This window comes from Geotrypetes seraphini, chromosome 5 (genome assembly GCF_902459505.1).
Source record: "Geotrypetes seraphini chromosome 5, aGeoSer1.1, whole genome shotgun sequence".
Taxonomy (NCBI): Eukaryota; Metazoa; Chordata; class Amphibia; order Gymnophiona; family Dermophiidae; genus Geotrypetes; species Geotrypetes seraphini.
The window spans coordinates 133,604,443-133,625,221 of record NC_047088.1 but is presented as its reverse complement, the minus strand read 5'-3'; the positions used below and the strand labels follow the sequence as shown (position 1 = coordinate 133,625,221).

General features: G+C 44.5%; 1 protein-coding gene across 1 annotated transcript in view; it reads right to left on the bottom strand.

Annotated features, from left to right (window-relative positions):
- Positions 1-559: 559 nt before the first annotated feature.
- Positions 560-20,779, bottom strand: part of ASB18 (ankyrin repeat and SOCS box containing 18) — a 163,083-nt gene continuing 142,863 nt past the window's right edge. The window contains exons 5-6 of the mRNA XM_033944102.1: positions 15,790-15,903; positions 560-2,128 (exon numbers count right to left, since the gene is read on the bottom strand). Of these exons, the coding sequence (XP_033799993.1) occupies positions 1,946-2,128; positions 15,790-15,903 (297 nt within the window). The 3' untranslated portion in view covers positions 560-1,945. The remainder of the gene's footprint in view (positions 2,129-15,789; positions 15,904-20,779) is intronic.

The window sequence follows — 20,779 nt, the reverse complement described above, 5'->3', positions numbered from 1 at the left end:
ATACTGGACATAAGGGGGGGGGGGTAATTTTATAAACTAACTTCTGCATGTATGTAGCCACATTTGTGTGTAAATGACCACTTATAAAATACAAACAGGATAAAATTATGCACCACAACATGATAGCATGTACTTTTCCTCTGGATGTCCACAAGGGTGGAATTTAGGGGGAGTATAGCATACAGCATACATGCAGAATGTGAAATACCTTAATCTATAGTACATGTATATGTATGGAGTACATTTATACCAGCTCTCAAGCAATTGTAAGCGATTGCACCTACATTCAAGAAGTGTTTTCTGCTATATATTGTCACAAACCCGAGCCCAATGCCGGCCTTGTGCCAGGGAAGAGTCATAAAAAACATCCCCTGAAACTAGTCCGGGCTAACCACGTTGTCCCTGTTAGGCAGGAACAGGACCAGGAAGCACAGGCTGTGTTCAGACCTGCTTTAGAACACAGCCTGGTGAAAACTGGTAGGGCCCCTTTAAATCCTCCATTTTGTAAGAGGCTGGCTAAACTGGGCAGAAGGCAGCCTCAGCTGAAAGAAGTCCGGCCCCTGAGTAGGACTGGGTGTGGTACAGCAGCTTGGCAGCATTTGGAAAGCTGGCTGTCCAGGAGGAGGGGAGAAACAGGAGAAGCTCTCAGGTGGAAGGAGCCTCCAATTCCTTCAGAGCCAAAGGATGTTGAAATGCTGGACACAGAGCCAGAAGGAACAACCCTGGTAAACCCGGAACATGAAGCAATGGAATGGAGTGCTTTACCAGAGGTGGGACTGATTGAGGAAATGGAAGTGAGTCAAGTTTGAATTTATGTTTGGCATTCCTGGCTTGGAGGGGAACTTTTCTTTTGGAGTTCATTGTTGAAATGTTTCAATTTTTTCTATGGGGCAATGAAGACTTGTCCTGAACCTACCAGTCAAGTGTTTTGTTTGATTGGAAGTTTTTTTTTTTCTTGTTGCCAAGATGGCTGCTGTGAAAGAACTTTAGCAGTATCTTCCATAAGGTGTGAATATCCTGAAGGCTGGGGCAGGATTTGCCCAACACCTTAGCGGAGGGTTTACGGGTTATTTGCTCCTTGCAACAAGGAGCAGTTTTGGCAAATCCACCAGCCTTCTGCCACTGCATTGGAAAGGGCAGTGCTGCACATTGCCACGTGCCATAGTTTGTTTTCAATTTGCAAGGAAGACTTTTGAGAGTCAAAGACTGCCAGAGACTCTGCTATACCTGGGACATTAGTAAAAGAACTTTGAGTGAATTAACCAGACCAGGCTGGTAAACACAGTATTATTTTGCTTGCACTATTTTTGCCATTACCTTTTTGGAGACTCTTATCCTTCATGCCTTTTTGTTTGGACTTGTTCGGATACACACTAAATTTGATTTCTTTATTTGATAACTTACCTGGGTAAGGCCATTCTGTTTTTGTTTTTTTTTTTACAAAGGATAGTTTATCCACAACAGGGTCTTCCTCCCTCTTGGGGAAGCACGCTGGGAGAATATTTTAAGCGTGGGCCGGTTACCGCAAGCCTCGAGGGCCAGCCACGCTACAATATGATAGTATAGATGTTTATGTCCAGAATTATACATTCTGCTTCCCTTATTTATTTTTACAAAAAAGCACTTCTGTGGTTAATATTGGTGTTGCATATATAAGTATTTTTCAATATTGATCTGAATGTGGCTTCCATTACCAAAAAAATTAATGGTGTTTATGTTCTAACCCAGCAACAGTTTCTTTTTGTAATGCATGTTCAGTTTGTTAATTTGTAACAATCAATATATTGAACAACTGCTTTATAATATGCTTTCCCAATGGCCAGCACCATAAGAGACACATTACTATGCCTTAACTAATTGGCATCCTGGTGATGTCTTTTGGCCATTAGAGAAGTGAACTCTGCAATGAGACAAATGTTAAAACTGTCTAGATTAGATTGGCTGTTCAAAACATCAGCCCCTCAGGTTCCAATAACAAGTACTTTTGGAGATATTTCGGAATGGGCAGTAAGGGGATTAGATGATGACACTGGTTGGCAAACTGTTTCCGGATGGCACACCGACACAAATGCTGCAGACAGCGCCTGGAGGACAGTGTAAAGAGAGATTCATAGAAAGGGAAGTGCATCTGTAAAAACAAAAAGAAAATGAGAGAGAAAGCACATGTAACTTGTTTGGAAAAGTTTGGGTATTTCTCACCCTTTACTCTGTAACTACATAGAGTGAAAAGGAGCTTCCTCAGATTATTATTATTATTAATTATTTATACTGTATACCACCTAACAATGAAGTTTGGAGAACCCCTTGCCCAGGTTTCCCCAAAGTTCTCCTGGGGGGAGTCCCTAGCCTGCTTGATTTTCAGAGTATACAATGAATATGCATGAAATTATTTTGCATATATTGAATCTCCAACTGTAGATATTGGTAGATCCAAATTTAGCAGCACTTAACAAGATAGCAGTAACTGGATCAATATTCAGAGGCATTATCTGGAGAGTGACACTGAATATCCTTACAGACCATCTAGGCCAGTGTTTCTCAATCTGCAGTACTCGTACCTAAGGGGGAACATGGGCCGCCTGTTGAGGGTACGCAGGCTGGTCACCTCCTGGGATCTCTCCCTGCCTGCCCCTCCCACCCCCGCTGAAACCACCACCACTAAAGCTGCTGCTGACGATTCCTCCCTGCCCCACTTCCGAAGCCGACTCTGTCACCTGGACACACTCCATTCCTACATACCCCTGTCACTGCCGCATTAACAGGGACGGGCCAGGCACATGCAGCAACTGCATGCGGCCAGCCCACAAGCCTTCTCTTGACATCAATTCTGATGTCGGAGAGAAGGTTCCGGGCCAGCCAATTGCTGCTTGGCTGGCTCGGAACCTTCTCTCCAATGTCAGAACTGAAATCAGGGAAAGGCCTGTGGGCTGGCCATGTGCAGTTGCTGCATGCGCCTGACCCATCCCTGAACACCAGAAGGAGTGTCACCGAGCGGTTAGAAAAGCAAAAAGAGAATATGAAGAGAGACTGGCAGAGGAAGCAACAAACTTCAAGTCGTTCTTCAGATACGTCAAGGGGAAGCAACCGGCAAGAGAAGAAGTGGGACCATTGGATGATGGAGACAGGAAGGGAGTGGTAAAGGAAGAGAAAGAAATAGCTGACAGGTTAAATGAGTTCTTCACGTCAGTTTTCACGAGGGAAGATATAACCAACATCCCAGAACCTGAAGAGAGCGTAAAAGGAGACCAAGATGTAAAACTGGTCAATTTAGAGGTAAGCCAAGAAGATGTACTCAAGCAGATAGACAGACTAAAGAGCGACAAATCTCCAGGTCCGGACGGCATTCACCCAAGGGTACTCAAGGAACTAAAAACGAAATAGCGGAGCCACTTCGACAAATATACAGCCTATCCTTAAAAACCGGAGAGATCCCGAAGGACTGGAAAATAGCAAATGTCACGCCCATCTTCAAGAAGGGCTCAAGGGGAGACCCAGGAAACTACAGGCCAGTGAGCCTGACCTCAGTCCCAGGAAAGATGATGGAGGCACTGATTAAGGACAGCATCTGTGAACACATCGAAAACAATGAGCAGCTAAAACCGAGTCAGCATGGCTTCTGCAAGGGTAGGTCATGCCTCACAAACTTATTGCACTTCTTCGAGGGGGTAAACAGCCAGGTGGATAAAGGGGAATCTATAGACATCATTTACCTTGACTTCCAAAAAGCCTTCGACAAGGTACCACACGAAAGGCTGCTTAAGAAGATATGGAACCACGGGGTACAAGGGTTCAAAATATATATAGTGATCAAAATATATCAGTTTTGAGAATTTATATCTGTTGTCTATATATTGCACTATATTTGTCTATTTTTCTATAGTTGTTACTGAGGTGACATTACATATTTTATAGTCATCTGCCTTGACCTCTTTGAAAAACTCCTGAATATAAATGATAATTAACATTTTCTCTGCATACAGTGTGCTATGTGTTTTTTAAAATTTTGCAGTTACCATTATGTATTAATAAGATTATATTGTGTGTATATGAAAAATGGATGGAAGAAATTGCATTACAATTAATACTATTATTATGGGGTGAAGTCAGGGGTGGAGTTTGGGTGGGTCTGGGGTGGAGCTTGGATGGGGGTACTCAGTTGGTATTTGTTAGGCTTAGGGCAAGGGTGAGCAACTTCGGTCCTCGAGGGCCAGAATCCAGTCGGGTTTTCAGGATTTCCCAATGAATATGCATTGAAAGCAGTGCTTGCAAATAGATCTCATGCATATTCTTTGGGGAAATCCTAAAAACCCAATTGGATTCCGGCCTTCGAGGACCAGAGTTGCCTACCCCTGGCCTAGGGGGTACTTGGCTTGAAAAGGTTGAGAAACACTAAGGCACTAAGGCCTGGATGCATTAAAGATAATTGGTAATACTGACTGGGTCATTGTTGTACTTGTGTTACACATAAACAATCTGCCCCATTAAAAAAAAGAAAGAAAAAAGCCTCCAACGAACTCCCACACCCTCCTGCCTGGCCGAATATCCCTGTGCCATGCCCCCAATTGGCCCTGGACCCCCTGTGCCACCGACTCCAACCCCCTCAACCATCCCCTAACTTCCCCCTTCCTCCCTCCCCCCAAAAAGGCAAGATGGATGCTCCCTCCTGCCCTGAACCCCACCCCCACTCCCCGAACTCCAGAAGCATGATCCCTTCAGCTCTGGAAAATGATGGGCCTTCCCCTCCCTGGTAAACCATGTGCTAAGGTCCCTTCCATTGGGAGCCAATCAGGGCCTTAGGCTCCTCCCTGTGTATCCTATGTGATGCATGGAGAGAAACCTAAGGTCCTGATTTGCTCAGACATAAGACCTTAGGCCCCTCGCTGTGTATCACATGGAATACAGAGGGAGGAGCCTAAGGCCCTGATTGGCTCAGACATCTATGGCCTTCCCCTCCCTGATGCAACATGTGATGCACAGGAAGGCCTTGATTGGCTCAGATGCCCTAAGGCCTGATTGGCTCAGATGCTCTAAGGCATCTGCACAGGGAGGAGCCTAAGGCCCTTTGGGAGGGGCCTTAGACGTCTGAGCCAATCATTGCCTTAGGCTCCTTCCCATGCATCACATGGTACACTGGGGAGGGGAAGGCACATCATTTTCCACAAGCAGGCCTCGGATCTGGAAGGACTGTACTTCCCTCCAGCTCTCAACTTCTACCAAAGGTACGTGGGGATGTCGGGGAGATGGGTGGGGGTTCAAGGGAGCATCCGGTGGCAGGAGGGAGTGGGCATCCCTCCTACCTTGTTTTTTTGAGGGGGAGGAAAGGAGGAGGGTAGAGGATCGGGTGGGGGGAGGTACAGGATCGGGTGGGGGCATGGCACAGGGTGTATTCAGACAAGCAGAGGGAGTAGGTATCCCTCATGCCAATTTTCTCTTATGGGGGGGACTGCATGGCAGGAGGGAGTGGGCATCCTACATGAAAAGTAGGTGTGTAGGGTAGTGGTAGAATTTGGGCATGGAAAGCATTAGGTGCTGATAGGCACTTGAGTTAGGCAGTGTTATTTTGGGCCAGGAAAGCCCTGTCCTAATATACTACTGGTGCCTAAGCTGTAGATACCTAATGTTGCCTAACTCAATGTAGGTGCCAGAAGGTGCGATTTTATAATAGTGCCTAAATTTGATTGACATGCGCTAGGCACTGTTTTCCTAGGTGCCTACTTAGCTGTAGGTGCTGTGTTATAGAATCAGGCTCTGAAGGTCAGATTCTATAATTGGCGCATAACAGTGTTTACATTTCAGGCACTAATTGGCATGGTTGTCAATCAACCTCTAGGTGCCATTTATAGAATCACACCTAGCAGCGTCTAAGTGGTCTTAGGCATTGCTAAGCATCCTAGAATTAGGCACTGCTCCATTAGGCCAGCTTTTTCCTCACCTAATTTGGTGGCTCCTATGTCAGATGCCTAATGACACCTAACTCAAGCAAACCTATTCTCCACCCCTAACCATGCCTACTTTTGCAGATAGACATCCTTAGCGATGGGCATTGTTAGGTGTCCTAAGAGTTTGGTGCTGAACTTTTAAATTGTTTAATTAATGGGGAATTTTTTTTTGATTGGCTGAAAACCAGCACGGTCAATTACCACACCAATTAAGCTAAGTAAAAAAATATATAGGTGCAGATCCTGAATTTAGATGTCACAAGGCGGCTGCAATTAGGGCATCTAGTGGCGGCTAAAATAGGTGTCCTTTATAGAATATAGTCCTAACTATATAATGCTGAGGTGGTGTATGATGCTATGAGAGCAATGGTGAGAAAGAAACTCAAAAACGGCCCAAAAAGGATGGAGACTGTAGAAAAAGCCTGGTCCCTATTCAAGGACACGGTGCAAGAAGCACAAAGCCTGTACATCCCCAGGTTTAGGAAAGGGTGCAAAAAAAAATCGAACAAAAGACCCGGCATGGATAACAAATGAATTGAAGAAAGCAATAGGTGACAAGAAAAAATAGTTCCGAAAATGGAAAAAGGACCAAACCGGGGAGAACTGGGAGGAACACAAAAAACACCAAAAAGAATGTCACTGAGCGGTTAGGAAAGCAAAAAGAAAATACGAAGAGAGGCTGGCTAGGGAAGCAAGAAACTTCAAAATGTTCTTCAGATACATTAAAGGGAAGCAACCGGCGAGGGAGGAAGTAGGACCGTTGGATGATGGAGACAGAAAGGGAGTGGTAAAGGAGGAAAAAGAGGTAGCTGACCGGCTAAACAATTTCTTCTTGTCTGTCTTCACGAGCGAGGACAAATCCAATATACAGGAACCCGAAGAGATCATAAGTGGAGATCAAGACGTAAAACTGTCGCAATTAGAGGTAAGCCATGAGGATGTCCTCAAGCAGATAGATAGATTGAAGAGTGAAAAATCACCAGGCCCGGATGGAATCCACCCAAGGGTACTAAAAGAACTAAGAAACGAGATAACAGAAACAATCTGACAAATTTGTAACCTATCCTTGAAAACTGGGGAGATCCCAGAGGACTGGAAAATAGCAAATGTCACACCTATCTTCAAAAAGGGATCGAGGGGTGACCTGGGGAATTACAGGCCGGTAAGATTGACTTCAGTTCCGGGCAAGATGGTAGAAGTACTGATAAAAGACAGCATCTGTGAGCACATAGAAAAAAATGGACAACTGAAAGCGAGCAAGCATGGCTTCTGCAAGGGAAGATCGTGCCAAATGAACTTACTGAACTTCTTTGAAGGGATAAACAGCCAGATGGACAAAGGGGAACCCATAGACATCATTTATCTCGACTTCCAAAAAGCCTTTGACAAGGTACCTCATGAGCGGCTACTTAGGAAGCTGTGGAACCACGGGGTGGAAGGGGACGTATATAGATGGATTAAACACTGGTTGGCAGGCAGAAAGCAAAGGGTTGGAGTGAAGGGCCACTACTCGGACTGGCGGAGGGTCACGAGCGGTGCTCCCCAGGGGTCGGTGCTCGGACAGCTGCTGTTCAATGTATTTATAAATGACCTGGAAACAGGGACGAAGTGTGAAGTTATAAAATTTGCAGATGACACCAAACTCTGTAGCAGGGTTAGAACCACGGAAGAATGTGAAGACCTACAAAGGGACCTAAACCAACTGGAAGAGTGGACAAATAAATGGCAAATTAACTTTAATATAGAGAAATGCAAGGTCATGCATTTAGGGAAAAAGAACCCGATGTTCAGCTACAAAATGGGGGGATCAGTGCTGGGGAAAAGTAACCTTGAAAAAGACTTGGGTGTGCTGGTGGATACAACAATGAAATCAACGGCACAATGTGCAGCAGCCTCAAAGAAAGCAAACCGAATGATGGGTATTATTAAGAAGGATAGTACAACAAGGACGAAGGAAGTCATCATGCCGTTGTATCGCGCGATGGTGCGTCCGCATCTGGAGTACTGTGTCCATTATTGGTCACCGTACCTCAAGAAGGACATGGTGATACAGGGTTCAGAGAAGAGCGACGAAACTGATAAAAGGTATGGAGAACCTTTCATACGCAGACAGGTTAGAAAGGCTGGGGCTCTTCTCCCTGGAAAAGCGAAGACTCAGAGGAGACATGATAGAGACTTTCAAGATCATGAAAAGCAGAAAGAAGGTAGAAAGGGACAGATTCTTCAGCCTATTGGGAATCACAAGAACAAGGGGCCACTCGGAGAAATTGAAAGGGGACAGGTTTAGAACCAATGCTAGGAAATTCTTTTTCACTCAGAGGGTGGTGGATACCTGGAATGCGCTTCCGGAGGTTGTGATAGGACAGAGTACACTACCGGGTTTCAAAGAAGGATTGGATAAATTCCTGAATGATACGGGGATTGAGGGATATAGATAGAGATAGGCTATGAAAGGGTACAGATAGAAGGACAAGGGAGATTAAAGGGTTTAGACAGGGATCACCTTACAGGTCATGGACCTGATGGGCCGCTGTGGGAGTGGACTGCTGGGTGTGATGGACCTCTGGTCTGACCCAGCGGAGGCAACTTCTTATGTTCTTAGTACATAAATCTAATATCCAATTGCTGGGAAATACCAAAAATATAAATCATTATATATGTATAAATAAACCCCAAATAAAAAAAAATGTGTTTAAAGGTGATGGTGTGCTCAGAAACCTGTTCCAGTAGTAATCAATACTATAGCACCGTTCTAATCACTGCACACTTCAAACATAGTAACAGTTCATTATAAATACCACATGATGGCAAAAAGGAAGCAAAAATATACTTTTCTGAAGAGCAGAACAGCAGTAGATTGGATCCAGTGTTAAACCTTATTAGTACATAAACAGGCATCAAAGTAATGCAGCATTCATAACCATGACTAAAATCCTGTTTCACCGACATACTGTTTCTACAGGAGGAGAGGCTACAGATTCTTTTCAGGACTGTCAGTAAAGAAGCAGTTCTTTTTAAAGGTGATGTCTGCTCAGAAACCTTGTGCCAATAGTGACCAGTACTACAGCACAATTCCAGTCACTGCACATTTCAAATCTACAACTGTGCTGGTCTGCTGAAAATCTTTTGATAAATGCATTTCTGCTTCCTTTATTTTAGCATTTGGAATTTATAATGAACTATTTGAAGTGTGCAGTGATTGGAACAGTGCTACAGCATTCTTCTTTACTGTCATGAGTTTTCTGAGTATACATCACGTTTAACCCTTTATTTGGTATAGTAAGGGGGGTGCGGACCACCCTGAGCAGCGAGTTGATGGGGGCTCTGGCTTCTCTCTGCTGTGCCCTGCCACACTCTTTCCTCCCCACCCCGTACTGATGTATTATCTTCGCTAGTGCGAGCAACTTCTAAGTTTAGCTCATGCCAGCCTGGTTCCCTCTGAATCACTTCTGGGTCATGGAGCCAGGAAGTGATGTCAGAGGGATATGCAATGCTGGTGCAAGGAGCATGCTGCCGAAACCACTCATGCTGGCGAAGATTTAGAGGTATGTGGGGGGAGGGAGAGAGAGCACAAGTGTGGAATGGGGGGTGGGAAGGAGCAAGGGGGGGGGCACAGGAATGGGGTCCATGGGGCACAGGGGGCACCACCACCCCAGGTGCCTCCTAGCCTTACTACACCACTGTTTGGCATTGTTGCTCAGAAGCAAAATGTGTTTCTAAGGCCTAGATTCACTAAACTCACCGATCTGGATCATTAGGCGATTCATGGATGAGCTTTGCTGAGCATCCGATTCACTACAGATTCAGCATGCAAATGATCTAATCGGATGCACGCCTATAAGCGATCCCACGGATCACTGTAGAGCGATCGAGATGCATACACAGATTATCCTTGTTGGTTGTAGATGGCATTTGCGCTTGAGCTTGCTCCTCGCACAGGCAAACTCAAAATAAAGGGGGAGGGGTGGGTGCAGTTTACTTACTGGCCCTACGAGTGGACATTTTAAAAGGAATTTTAAAAGGAATCATTTCAATTTGTGCAGCCAGATTATGGAACAAGAACATGCTTTGATTATGGAAGAGAACATGCTTTAAACCCATGAGTTAAAACCATGGTCTCGCACTGCATTTTTTGCAGAATAAAAATGGAGTTTGTATGCATATGTACAGTTTTATTTTATTTTGATGGTTGTTTTGTAACCTCGATGCTGGGATTTCAGGGCGGTAAAGAACAGGAGAGTCGGCAAGGACAGTAAGGATTGGGCCTCAGCAGTCGCTTCATTTCAGATCGGCAAACCCAATCAGTGTTTCTGCTTCTGCTTAGTGAATCGTTGGCTTTCTACTTATGCATGCCATTTCCCCTCATTTGCATGGGCGTATCAGATTGGGTGGGAGATTGATCAGGTAGAAGGTTAGTGAATCTGGTCAGGGTCGGGAAACAATCGCAAACTGGTTGGGACACTATCGGGATACGATCGTTGAGTTTAGTGAATCTAGCCCTAAGGCTCTTATGGGAGTTCTGAATCTCCAAATGCATGTTACATGGCACTATTGGTCATGTTCAACATCAAGTTACATCAAGTTACGCTTATGTATAGTATAGATATTTAGGTCCCCTTTTATCAAGCCGCATTAGGGTTTTTTATTGCTGGTCGTGGCGGTAAAGGCTCTAATCCTCATAAAATTCCTATAAGCACTGGAGCTTTTACCGCCGCGGCCAGCAATAAAACACCCTAATGTGGCTTGATAAAAGGGGACTTTAATGATTTATATATTTTGTTATCACCCAGAAAACTAAAAGTACTAATATACACAAATGAAACCCCAAGATGAAAAATTCTACAAGCAGTGTAGTGCTGCCCAATTCACAATTCGAATCGGTTCACTGATTCACTTCGGGTGAATTGATTCGAATCGATTTAGATTTTAAAAAAAACAGCTTCCCAATTCGGACCCTCTCCCCTCGTTCCGCACCTGTTTTAGAGGGCAAGGAGGGAGGGTCAGTCGGGAAGTGCTGTGTCTGGCTTCCCTCCTGGCCTCCCCGAAGGACTGCCCCCCCACCCCGAAAGACTGCGCACCCCCCCCGGGAAGGCCTCTGTGTCCCCCCTGGCCTCCACGAACCGTTTACCTTACAGCTTGAGCCTGCAGCCGAAGATCATGGTTACAGCGTCTTTGCACTGCAGTGCTTTGAGCTGTTTCCTCCACCGCGATCCTGCCTCTGACATCAGAGGAGGGGCGGGACTGCAGCAGAGGAAACAGCTGAAGCACTGCAGTGCAAAGATGCTGTAACCGCGATCTTCGGCTGCAGGCTCAAGCTGTAAGGTAAACGGTTCGGGGAGGCCAGGGGGAACACGGAGGCCTTCCCAGGAGTGTGTGCAGTCTTTCGGGGGGGGGGGGGGGGCAGGCCTTCAAGGGGTGGGAGGGGCAGGCCTTCAAGGGGTGGGATAGGCCTTGCGGGGGGTGGTGCAGGTTTTCAAGGGGGGAACAGGCCTTTAAGGGGGGACAGGCCAGGGATGGTGGCATAGGCTTTCAGGGGGGACAGGCAGGCCTTCGGTAGGGCAGTCCTTCAGGGGGTGGGACAGGCCTTAGGGGGGTGCAGGCCTTTAAGGGGGGAACAGGCCTTTAAGGGGGGGACAGGCCAGTGGTGGTGGCATAGGCCTTCAGGGAGGACAGGCAGGCCTTCAAGGGGGGACAGGCCTTCAGGGATGGGGGTACAGGCCTTCAAGGGGGGAGGTGCAGGGCTGCAGGCCTTCAAGGGGGACAGACCTTCAGGGGAGGGGGCCCTGGTGTAGAAGTACACGGAGGGAGAGAAGGGGGTTCAAAGAGATGTGCATATGCCGGCCTTTGGGGGGAAGAAATAATGGGTCTAAAAATAGAGGAGAGGGAGAGAGATGATGGACAATGGGATTTAGGGAGGGAAGAAACAGAATGGGAGAGAAGTTGGACGCAAGGGATGGTGTGGAGGGGGGATAGAGATAGTGAATAGGAGGGTAGTTGGGAAAAGAAAGTGAGAGATGGTGGACCCTGGGGTGGTGGGGAAGGAGGGAGAGATGCTGGATGAAAGGGTAGTTAAGAAAAGGTGGATCTGTGGATGGAGACAAAAAAAAAGAAAGATGCCAGACCTCCGGGGGAGGGAAGGGGAAGGGGAGGACAGAGATGGCAGATGGATGGTTAGAACGGAGAAAGAAGAAAGAAGGAGACCCTGGCAAGCAAGTTATCAGAAGCCAACCAGAGCCTGGGACCAACAAGATTTGAATAATGACCAGACAACAAAAGGTAGAAAATCTAATTCTATTTTCCATTTTGTAATTACAATATGTCAGATTTGAAACGTGTATCCTGCCAGTGGTGTTAGACCGCAAACGTGGGCTAGGATTTAAGAGAGAGAGGAAAAGTCTTTTTTGTTTGTTTATTTTGTTTACACTGAAGGAGTCTGGGACTGGTTTTCCTAAGTGTTGAACTAAAGTTTTCTCTTTAATAAAATGCTGAATTATGTTTAGCTGCAGACCTAACTTATCTCATGTTCTAGCCTGCCTGCCTTGGATGTTAGCTTGGACATTCTAACTTCTTATGGCTATCTCAGCATAAACGACATGTAACAGAAAGACTGCAGGGCCTAGATAAGTGACCTGCTAGTGTGAGCTGAGGACCGATGATTGTTAAGAAAAGTAACACGTGAAACGTTTTTTCTAGAATTCAGTTGTATAGCCAGAAGAATGTATAAATATCTCTAACATCCTGGTTTCGGCACTTCTGAAGCCAGCTTGGAGCTCGGGAGTCACATACATATGCTAATAAACCATCTGTGCTTTCTTCAAGTCTCTAAGTTTTTTGGCTGCCCAAAGTGACCTTTCAACACCACAGCGCTAGTGTGGTAAGGAGAAGGCAAAGAGGGTGAAGAGGCTATAAAATAAACCCACCAGGATGTTTGAAAAAAAAAAAAACACCTAATTGGGCAGGAAAATCGAATCGAATCGAAAAACCAATTCAGTAGGCTGAATCGATTCAAAATTTTTTTCCTGAATTGGGTAGCATTAATGCAGTGCAACACCACAGAAATAGAAAGAAACGACTTTCTTCCTGAACAGTGCAAAATGTAAACAGCAAATGTAAATTCTTAAGTCATAACACATTACATTCACTAAATTGAAAATAAAATCATTTTTCCTACCTTTTGTTGTCTGGTGAATTTTTTTCTAATCTTTTCCCAGTCTCTGGTTGCACTTCCTTCTGTCTGTGCTCTTAACTCTGTTTCCAGGGCTTTCTTATCTATTTACTGTTTTTCTCTCCTTCTTCACTTTCTGCCTTACAACTACCTTTGGCATTAACTTTTAATATTTAACTTTCTTCCATTTTTCTGCTTTCTTCTCAAGTCTATCTACTTTTCCCATGTCTTCTTTTCCCATATATCCATGTGCACCATCTCCTCCCTCTTTCTTCTCCCCTATTCCCATCTATCCATAAACAGCATTTCTTCCATCTCTCTTCCTTTCCACACCCATCCTTGTGCACCATATCTTCCCTCTCTCTCTCTCCTGTGTTCTGATATCTGTCTTCCTCTCTGACCCTCCTATGGTCTGTCATAATTCATCTCTCCTTCCCACAGTATAGTTTCTCTCTCCCTACCCTCTCCCCTAAGCTACTAGCTCACTCTCCTCCTTACCTTCCCTAGTCTGGCAACTCTCCAATTCTTTGGTCTGGCATCTCTCTCTCCTGCCCTGATATCTCTTTCCTTCCTTTCACTCTCCAAACCTACCTTTACAATCCTTGTGGTCTAGTAGTCACTTTGGGGACAGGAATAATAATAATAATAATTTTATTCTTGTATACCGCCATACCACATAGTTCTAGACGGTTCACATACTTTAAAAAAAATTATACAATCAGTAAGTAAAATACAGTTAACTAAAAGCTTGACTTGCCACTAAAGACATTTTCAAAATGGATGCTGAGACTTCATGCAGCAGCCTTGCGAGATTATACTATGAATTATGTCATACCCTTTTGTTATTTTTAATATTTTAATTATTAGATGTACACTGCCTTGAAGCCTGATTTGGCGGTATAACAAACTTTTAATAAACTTGAAACTTGATTCATGGAAGTATCGCGAAGCTGCTGCATTAGGTCTCGGCAGCCATTATAGTTAATGTTGCTAATGAGCAGGGATAAACTAAATGTATAAATTATCTATGTGGAGGTTAATTTTGTAACAGGTTATCTAAATAGGGTTACCATATATTTGTCCAGAAAAAGAGGGCATGTGGCCCTGCCCCGTTCCATCCCCGGCCTTTCCCCAATCCCCCCCCCAGCCCTAGCCCCACACAAACGTCATCTCTTTGGGGCCATATCTAGAAGGCATCTGTGCATGCATGGATGTGACATGATGATATTGCATACATGCATGCATGCTTGTGACATCATCACGTTGCATCATCGCATGCGCAGATGCCCTCCAAAGGCGGCCCTGAGCTCAATGGTTTTTGAAACCCAGTCAAAGTGCCGGGTTTTAAAAACCCATCTGGACACCTCTAAAAAGAGGACATGTTCAGGTAAATTCGGACATCTGGTAACACTGTGTCTAAGTGATAAGCCACTTCCAGCTTATTTTATAATGACACATAGGCATCTATGTATCTTTATAAAATAATAAGGGCAAACCAGCAGAAATTGTACCTAGATTGATGGCATGGGCATTTAAGCCTACTCAAGAGAGGGTGGAAATATTAACACTGAAAATACATGCAGTTGTAGTCTTTTCTGAAATACACATATAAATTGTGATTCTGCCCATGCTTCATCCAAAACACATCGTTGAACACACCTACACTACTGTCACATGAAAGTATATGCCTTCTTCTCATAGGGGAAAATTCTAGAAATGGCACGTGCCAGTAGGCACCCTACTGACGCCTAAGTTAATTAACAAACAATGTTTAAAATGGCAACCACAACGTTAAAGTACCTACCTGCACCTAAATAATGCATGCTGGAATCGTGCCTACATAGGTGCTTTAGGCCACCTAATGTCACTATGGAGGTGGCTAATGCTGGAAGTGGCGTTAGGCGGCTTAAAGTGCCTACTTAGGTGCAATTCATGACAAACATAAGTGCCTATCTTTTGTGGAGCGACGATCTCTATAGAGCGCTGTCGCATTATTGACATACAATCAGCAGCCACTTTTTAGGTGGCCACCAATATCAGCGGCCACCAATATCTGCGCCCTAGAGGCCATAGTGCATACTTTTATGTGCGTACCTCTTGGAGTAATTTTTTAAAAATTCCTTTTACACACATGGAAAGTCCTTTGTCTAGGAAAAATCCTTTATACAATTAGTCCTAGAATTGCTGAATATTATTGCTACACAGTTAAATTCTTAGCTCCAATCTCTCTCCATCCCTTCATTATATGGATAATGCAGACATTGCTACTTATATTTTTAATGCAGCACTGTCCATATAGCCATTGAGTATCTATAGATAGGGAAGTTATGTAGTTACTTCTGGTAAATGTACTGTATAACTTTATTTGAAGGTTTACACTAAACATAATAATAGTGACTGAATATCACTGCTATCTAGATAATTCTCAGCTCACTCCATTTGAATTTTAGCCTTTCTTTAAATCAAATACCCTAAGAACTAAAGAAAAACAAGACTTTAGTGACTAGACTTCATTTTATTTTGGACATCTTTGTCATACGTGTCCTTCACAGACATATCTGGGACTACAAATATTTCGTATGATTGTTTCTTAAGAAAAGGAATGGATTGAAAGCAATGAGAATTTCCCTGCACACTCACCTTATACCACTAGGTCACATCTATTTACCTTATTAATCTTATTACCTGAAACACATCCTCAGGCAAAACATCTACCCAGTTCTCTGAGATTCTGATATGTTCATAGGAATTGATGAGGATTTCAATGATCTTTGGCACAGCTGCACAGGATGCCAGAACCTCACAAAACAAAAAAGTAAAATATTTCTATAAACTAAAGTACTTCAGAGAGCAAACAGCTAAAATCTACCATCTTGGAGGCATGACGGAGGAAACTTCATGTGAAACTGTCCTGCCTTTTACAATAAGGACCCTTATTGTAAACCTAGAGAAAGCAGTTTTCAAAGCAAAAATACACACTTGCTGATAATTACTGTAATAAGTACCTATGGACTATTTAGGCAGCCTCTTTAATGATTTATATTGGAAATTTCCAGGATTTTGTAAGAAAGTATTCTCTGATACTCATGAGCTCTGTTGTCAACTCTCTCCATATGACTTTGAGCAAATCACTTTTTCCTCTGATCCTTAAGCTCTAATTTGTGCCATTATCATTAATATTAATCAATTAGATCCCACTCTGAGGTAAATTGGAAATTTCTTGATAACATAACATAGCTACTACCACTGATTCAGTATAGTAGATAAAGACAGGTTGTTCACCCTCTCCAAGGTAGGGAGAACGAGAGGGCACTCTCTATGGAACACTATTCCGGAGGCTGTCATAGGGGAAAACACCCTCCATGGATTGAAGACAAAGTTAGACAAGTTCCTGCGGAACTAGAACGTACGCAGGTAGGGCTGGTCTCGGTTAGGGCGCTGGTCTTTGACCCTGGGGGCACCGCGAGAGCAGACTGCTGGGCACAATGGATCACTGGTCTGACCCAGCAGCGACAATTCTTATGTTCTTATGATATATTAAATATTATGTATTAGAAATGTGTTTTTTCTTTTTTTATCTTTACTATTTAAATGGAGTTCTTTTCATAAATTTAATTGAATTATGTTGTTAACTGTTTTGATCCTTTTTTGGCTAGTTAAGCAGTATATAACATTTTTAATAAACATAAACAAAAATCAGACATCCAAATTGAGGCAGGACCTGCTGATGCAAAAGCTATTCTTTAAATGCTTGTTATAATGGGCATCTATGCACCACTATACACAGCAGGAATGCCTATTTTTGAAATAAACATGTCCACAGTATGGATGGGGAAACAGCAGATAGAGATGCAACCACTTCATAGCAAACAAATTTCTATGTTGTGAAATGGTAACATAGATGTTAATATAGCCCCACCATCAGCAGCAGTTCCTCATTCTTCTCCAAACCCCCTTATAACAGTTCTATGCTATGCTATGCTAAGCTACATAGTTCTTATATTCCACTAACCTAAACTAAACTAAACTAAACCTTAAGTTTGTATACCGCATCATCTTCATAAAGATAGAGCTCGGCATGGTTTACAGGTAAATTCAATAAATGAGGGAAGGACATAATAAGAAATTTGAGGTTATGAAGAGGATAGCTAGCTTTACATTTTAAATAGATAGATTTACGTTTTGGAGAAAAGCCAGGTTTTCAGATGCTTTCGGAATAATTGGAATGAGCCTAGGTTCAGCAGCGGAGCAAGGATGTTATTCCAAATCTCTGTGAATTTGAAGAAAAGGGATTTCCCTAATTTGCTGTATACATGATGCCTTTTAACGAGGGGAAAGATAGTTTGAGTTTGTGGGAGGATCTGGTAGTGTCAGGTCTCGAAGAATTCCAGGATAGTGGAATTAGGGGAGGTAGACTGCCATGTAGGATCTTGAATATTAGGCAGGTACACAGTGGCGTACCTAGGGTATGTGGCACCCGGGGCCCATCATTTTTTGACACCCCCCCATGTAAAAAAATATTTTTTGTAATAACCATGAAACTGAATAAATGGTCATAATAGAAACAGGCAGTGAAAATTTTCTTTTATTGAACCTCATATATGTAACCATTATTCCAAACATACCATAACATAACATAAATTATGTCTGAATTGTCATGACATCAGAAGTACATATGGAGTAGTTGCAGGTGAAGCTTGGGACAGTTCTGATTTTGTTAGTTCGGTTTTATGTGTTTTTGAATAGAAGGGTTTTTATTTCTTTTTTGAAGGTTTGTGGTCGAGGTCAATAGGTTGTAGAGTTGGGGGTCGAGTGTTGCAGCTCGAATGGCTAGGAGGATGTCGAACTGTTTTTTTCTTTTGACGTTTTTGGTTGGAGGGTGTGAGTTCTCCTATGTCTGGTTGAGGTGGATTGAATTATTTAGCTGAAGAAATTAGTTACCCCCCATTCCACACACATTAATTCTCTTCCATTTTTGTTCCCATTATAAAAAGCACTGGTAAGTTCCCAGAAAAAAAATACATTAAAATAAGAAGTGAAAACAAAGGCCCCTACAGATGAGAACATAACATAAGAATAGCCTAACTGGGTCAGACCAATGGTCCATCATGCCCAGTAACCCATTCTCATGGAAGCCAATCCAGGTCACTAGTACCTGGTCAAAACCCAAAGAGTAGCAACATTCCAAGCTACCGATCCAGGGCAAGCAGATGTTTCCCCCATGTCTTAATAACAGACTATGGACTTTACCTCCAGGAATTTTTCCAAACCTTTCTTAAAACCAGCTACGCTATCTGCTTTTACCATAACTTCTGGCCATTAATTTTTAAGCTGAGATCTTTCCTTCCAAACAGAGACTTTGCTAGATGTCACATACAACACAAGGTAACTTCACACGGACTTAGCTGTGCAGGAAATGTGAATCTCCTCATACACCCACCATATAGTGCAAAAATGTGCAAAGGTCTGTTTTTTTCTTTCGATCACTACATAGACTAATGCCACACAAGCAGCGCTGTTACAAACATATTCTGTAGGTCAATGCTAAGGATAACAAAGTTTCCTTCCTTGGACCAGAAGGAGATACTGCTAAACCACTGGAAGAGATCCCAAAACAACACCCAAAGACCCACTCAGTGTGTGAACCAGTTGAGTGGAGTGGACTAACTGGGGGGTGGATATGGGCCCGGAGTTTGCTCAGCAGAATTTCCCAGACCACTTCTTCCTCTCAACACATAGACACGCTGCCACCACCACCACTAGGAACACCTCACTGGGTAGGCCAGCTATGCTATAAACTTTATAAAACACATTATTATATTTTCTTATAAAGCACATATTTTAACTGAACTCTCTGACATCCTCAACCTTTCCATTCACAAAAATAGAATGAAGAAAAGTTCCCATTTCCTGCTGTCTCATGTCCCCGGCCTATACAATATTTTTTTTCTGCAGACCCTTCAAAAGTCTGACCAAATCCTCGTTTCACTTGCATTATAAAGTACTGAGGATGCCATCTCTCCCCAATCCCAGGTCCTAAAGTCTAAGACAGTAGCGCAAACTAATGCTGCCAGATTCAGGAAAAAAAATTTTGATTCGATTCAGCCTATTGAATTGGTTTTTCAATTCGATTTTCCTGCCCAGTTGGGTGATTTTTTTCAAAACTCCTGGTGGGTTTTATAGCTTTTTCACCCCCTTTGGCTTCTCCTAACCACACTGGCGCTGTGGTGTAAATAAAATAAAGAAACAAAAAGGACTTTTCCTCTCTCTGTTAAATCCTAGCTCACGTTTGCAGTCCAACACCAGCTCTGGCAGGATACACATTTCAAATCTGACATATTATAATCACAAAACAGAAAATAAAATTAATTTTTCTACCTTTTGTTGTCTGGTTATATTTCAAATCTTGTTGGTCCAAGGCTCTGGTTTTCTTCTGATAACTTGGGGTCTCCTTCTTTCTTCTTTCTGCATGCTAACCATCCATCTGCCAACTCTGTCCTCCCTTTCCATTTCCCTTCCCTCCCCAGGAAGTCTGGTATCTTTCCTTTTTTTCATCTCCCTCCACAGATTCACCTTTTCTTAACTACCCTTTCATCCGGCATCTCTCCCTCCTTCCCCACCACCCGAGTCCACCATCTCTCCCTTTCTTTTCCCAATTACCCTCCTATCTAGTATCTCTATCCCTCCTCCACACCATCCCTTGTGTCCAATTTCTCTCCCTTTCTGTTCCTTCCCTCCCTAAATCCCATGGTCCATCATCTCTCTCCCTCTCCTCTATTTTCAGACCCATTATTTCTTCCTCCCCCCAAAGTTTGGCATATGCACGTCTCTTTGAACACCCCCTTCCCTCCGTGTACTTCTAAACCAGGGTCCCCCCCAAAGGCTTGTCCCCCCTTAAAGGTCTGCCTGTCCCCCCTTGAAGGCCTGCACCCCCCTTGAAGGCCTGTCTCCCCCCTTGAAGGCCTGCCTGCCTGTCCCCCCTTGAAGTTCTGCACCCCCCCGAAGGCCTGCACCCCCCCGAAGGCCTGTCCTCCCCCCCCTTGTAGGCCTGTCCCCCCCTTCTAGGCCTGCCTTCCTGTCCCCCCCTTGAAGGCCTGTCCACCCCCCCTTGAAGGTCTGCACCCCCCCGAAGGCCTGAACCCCCCCGAAGGCCTGAACCCCCCCGAAGGCCTGCACTCCCCCGAAGGCCTGCACCCCCCTTGAAGGCCTGTCCCACCCCCTTGTAGGCCTGTCCCCCCCTTGTAGGCCTGTCCCCCCCCTTGAAGGCCTGCACCCCCCCCAGGCCTGTTCCCCCCTTGAAGGCCTGTCCCACCCCCTTGAAGGCCTGTCCCACCCCCTTGTAGATCTGTCCCACCCCCCTTGTAGGCCTGTCCCACCCCCTTGTAGACCTGTCCCCCCTTGAAGGCCTGTCCCTCCCCCTTGCAGGTCTGCACACACCCCCAAAGGCCTGTCCCCCCCTTGAAGGCCTGCCTGTCCCCCCCCCTTGAAGGCCTTCCTGCCTGTCTGTCACCCCCCTCCTCCTTGAAAGCCTGCCTGCCTGCCTGCCCGCCCCACACTGAAGGACCGTTCGCCCCCCTGGCCTCCCCGCACCACTATGAAGCAGCACTACCTATGCTCCCGGCCTTGCCGTTCAGTCCCCCCACCACCACCCCCGAAGGGACCGCTCGCCCCACTG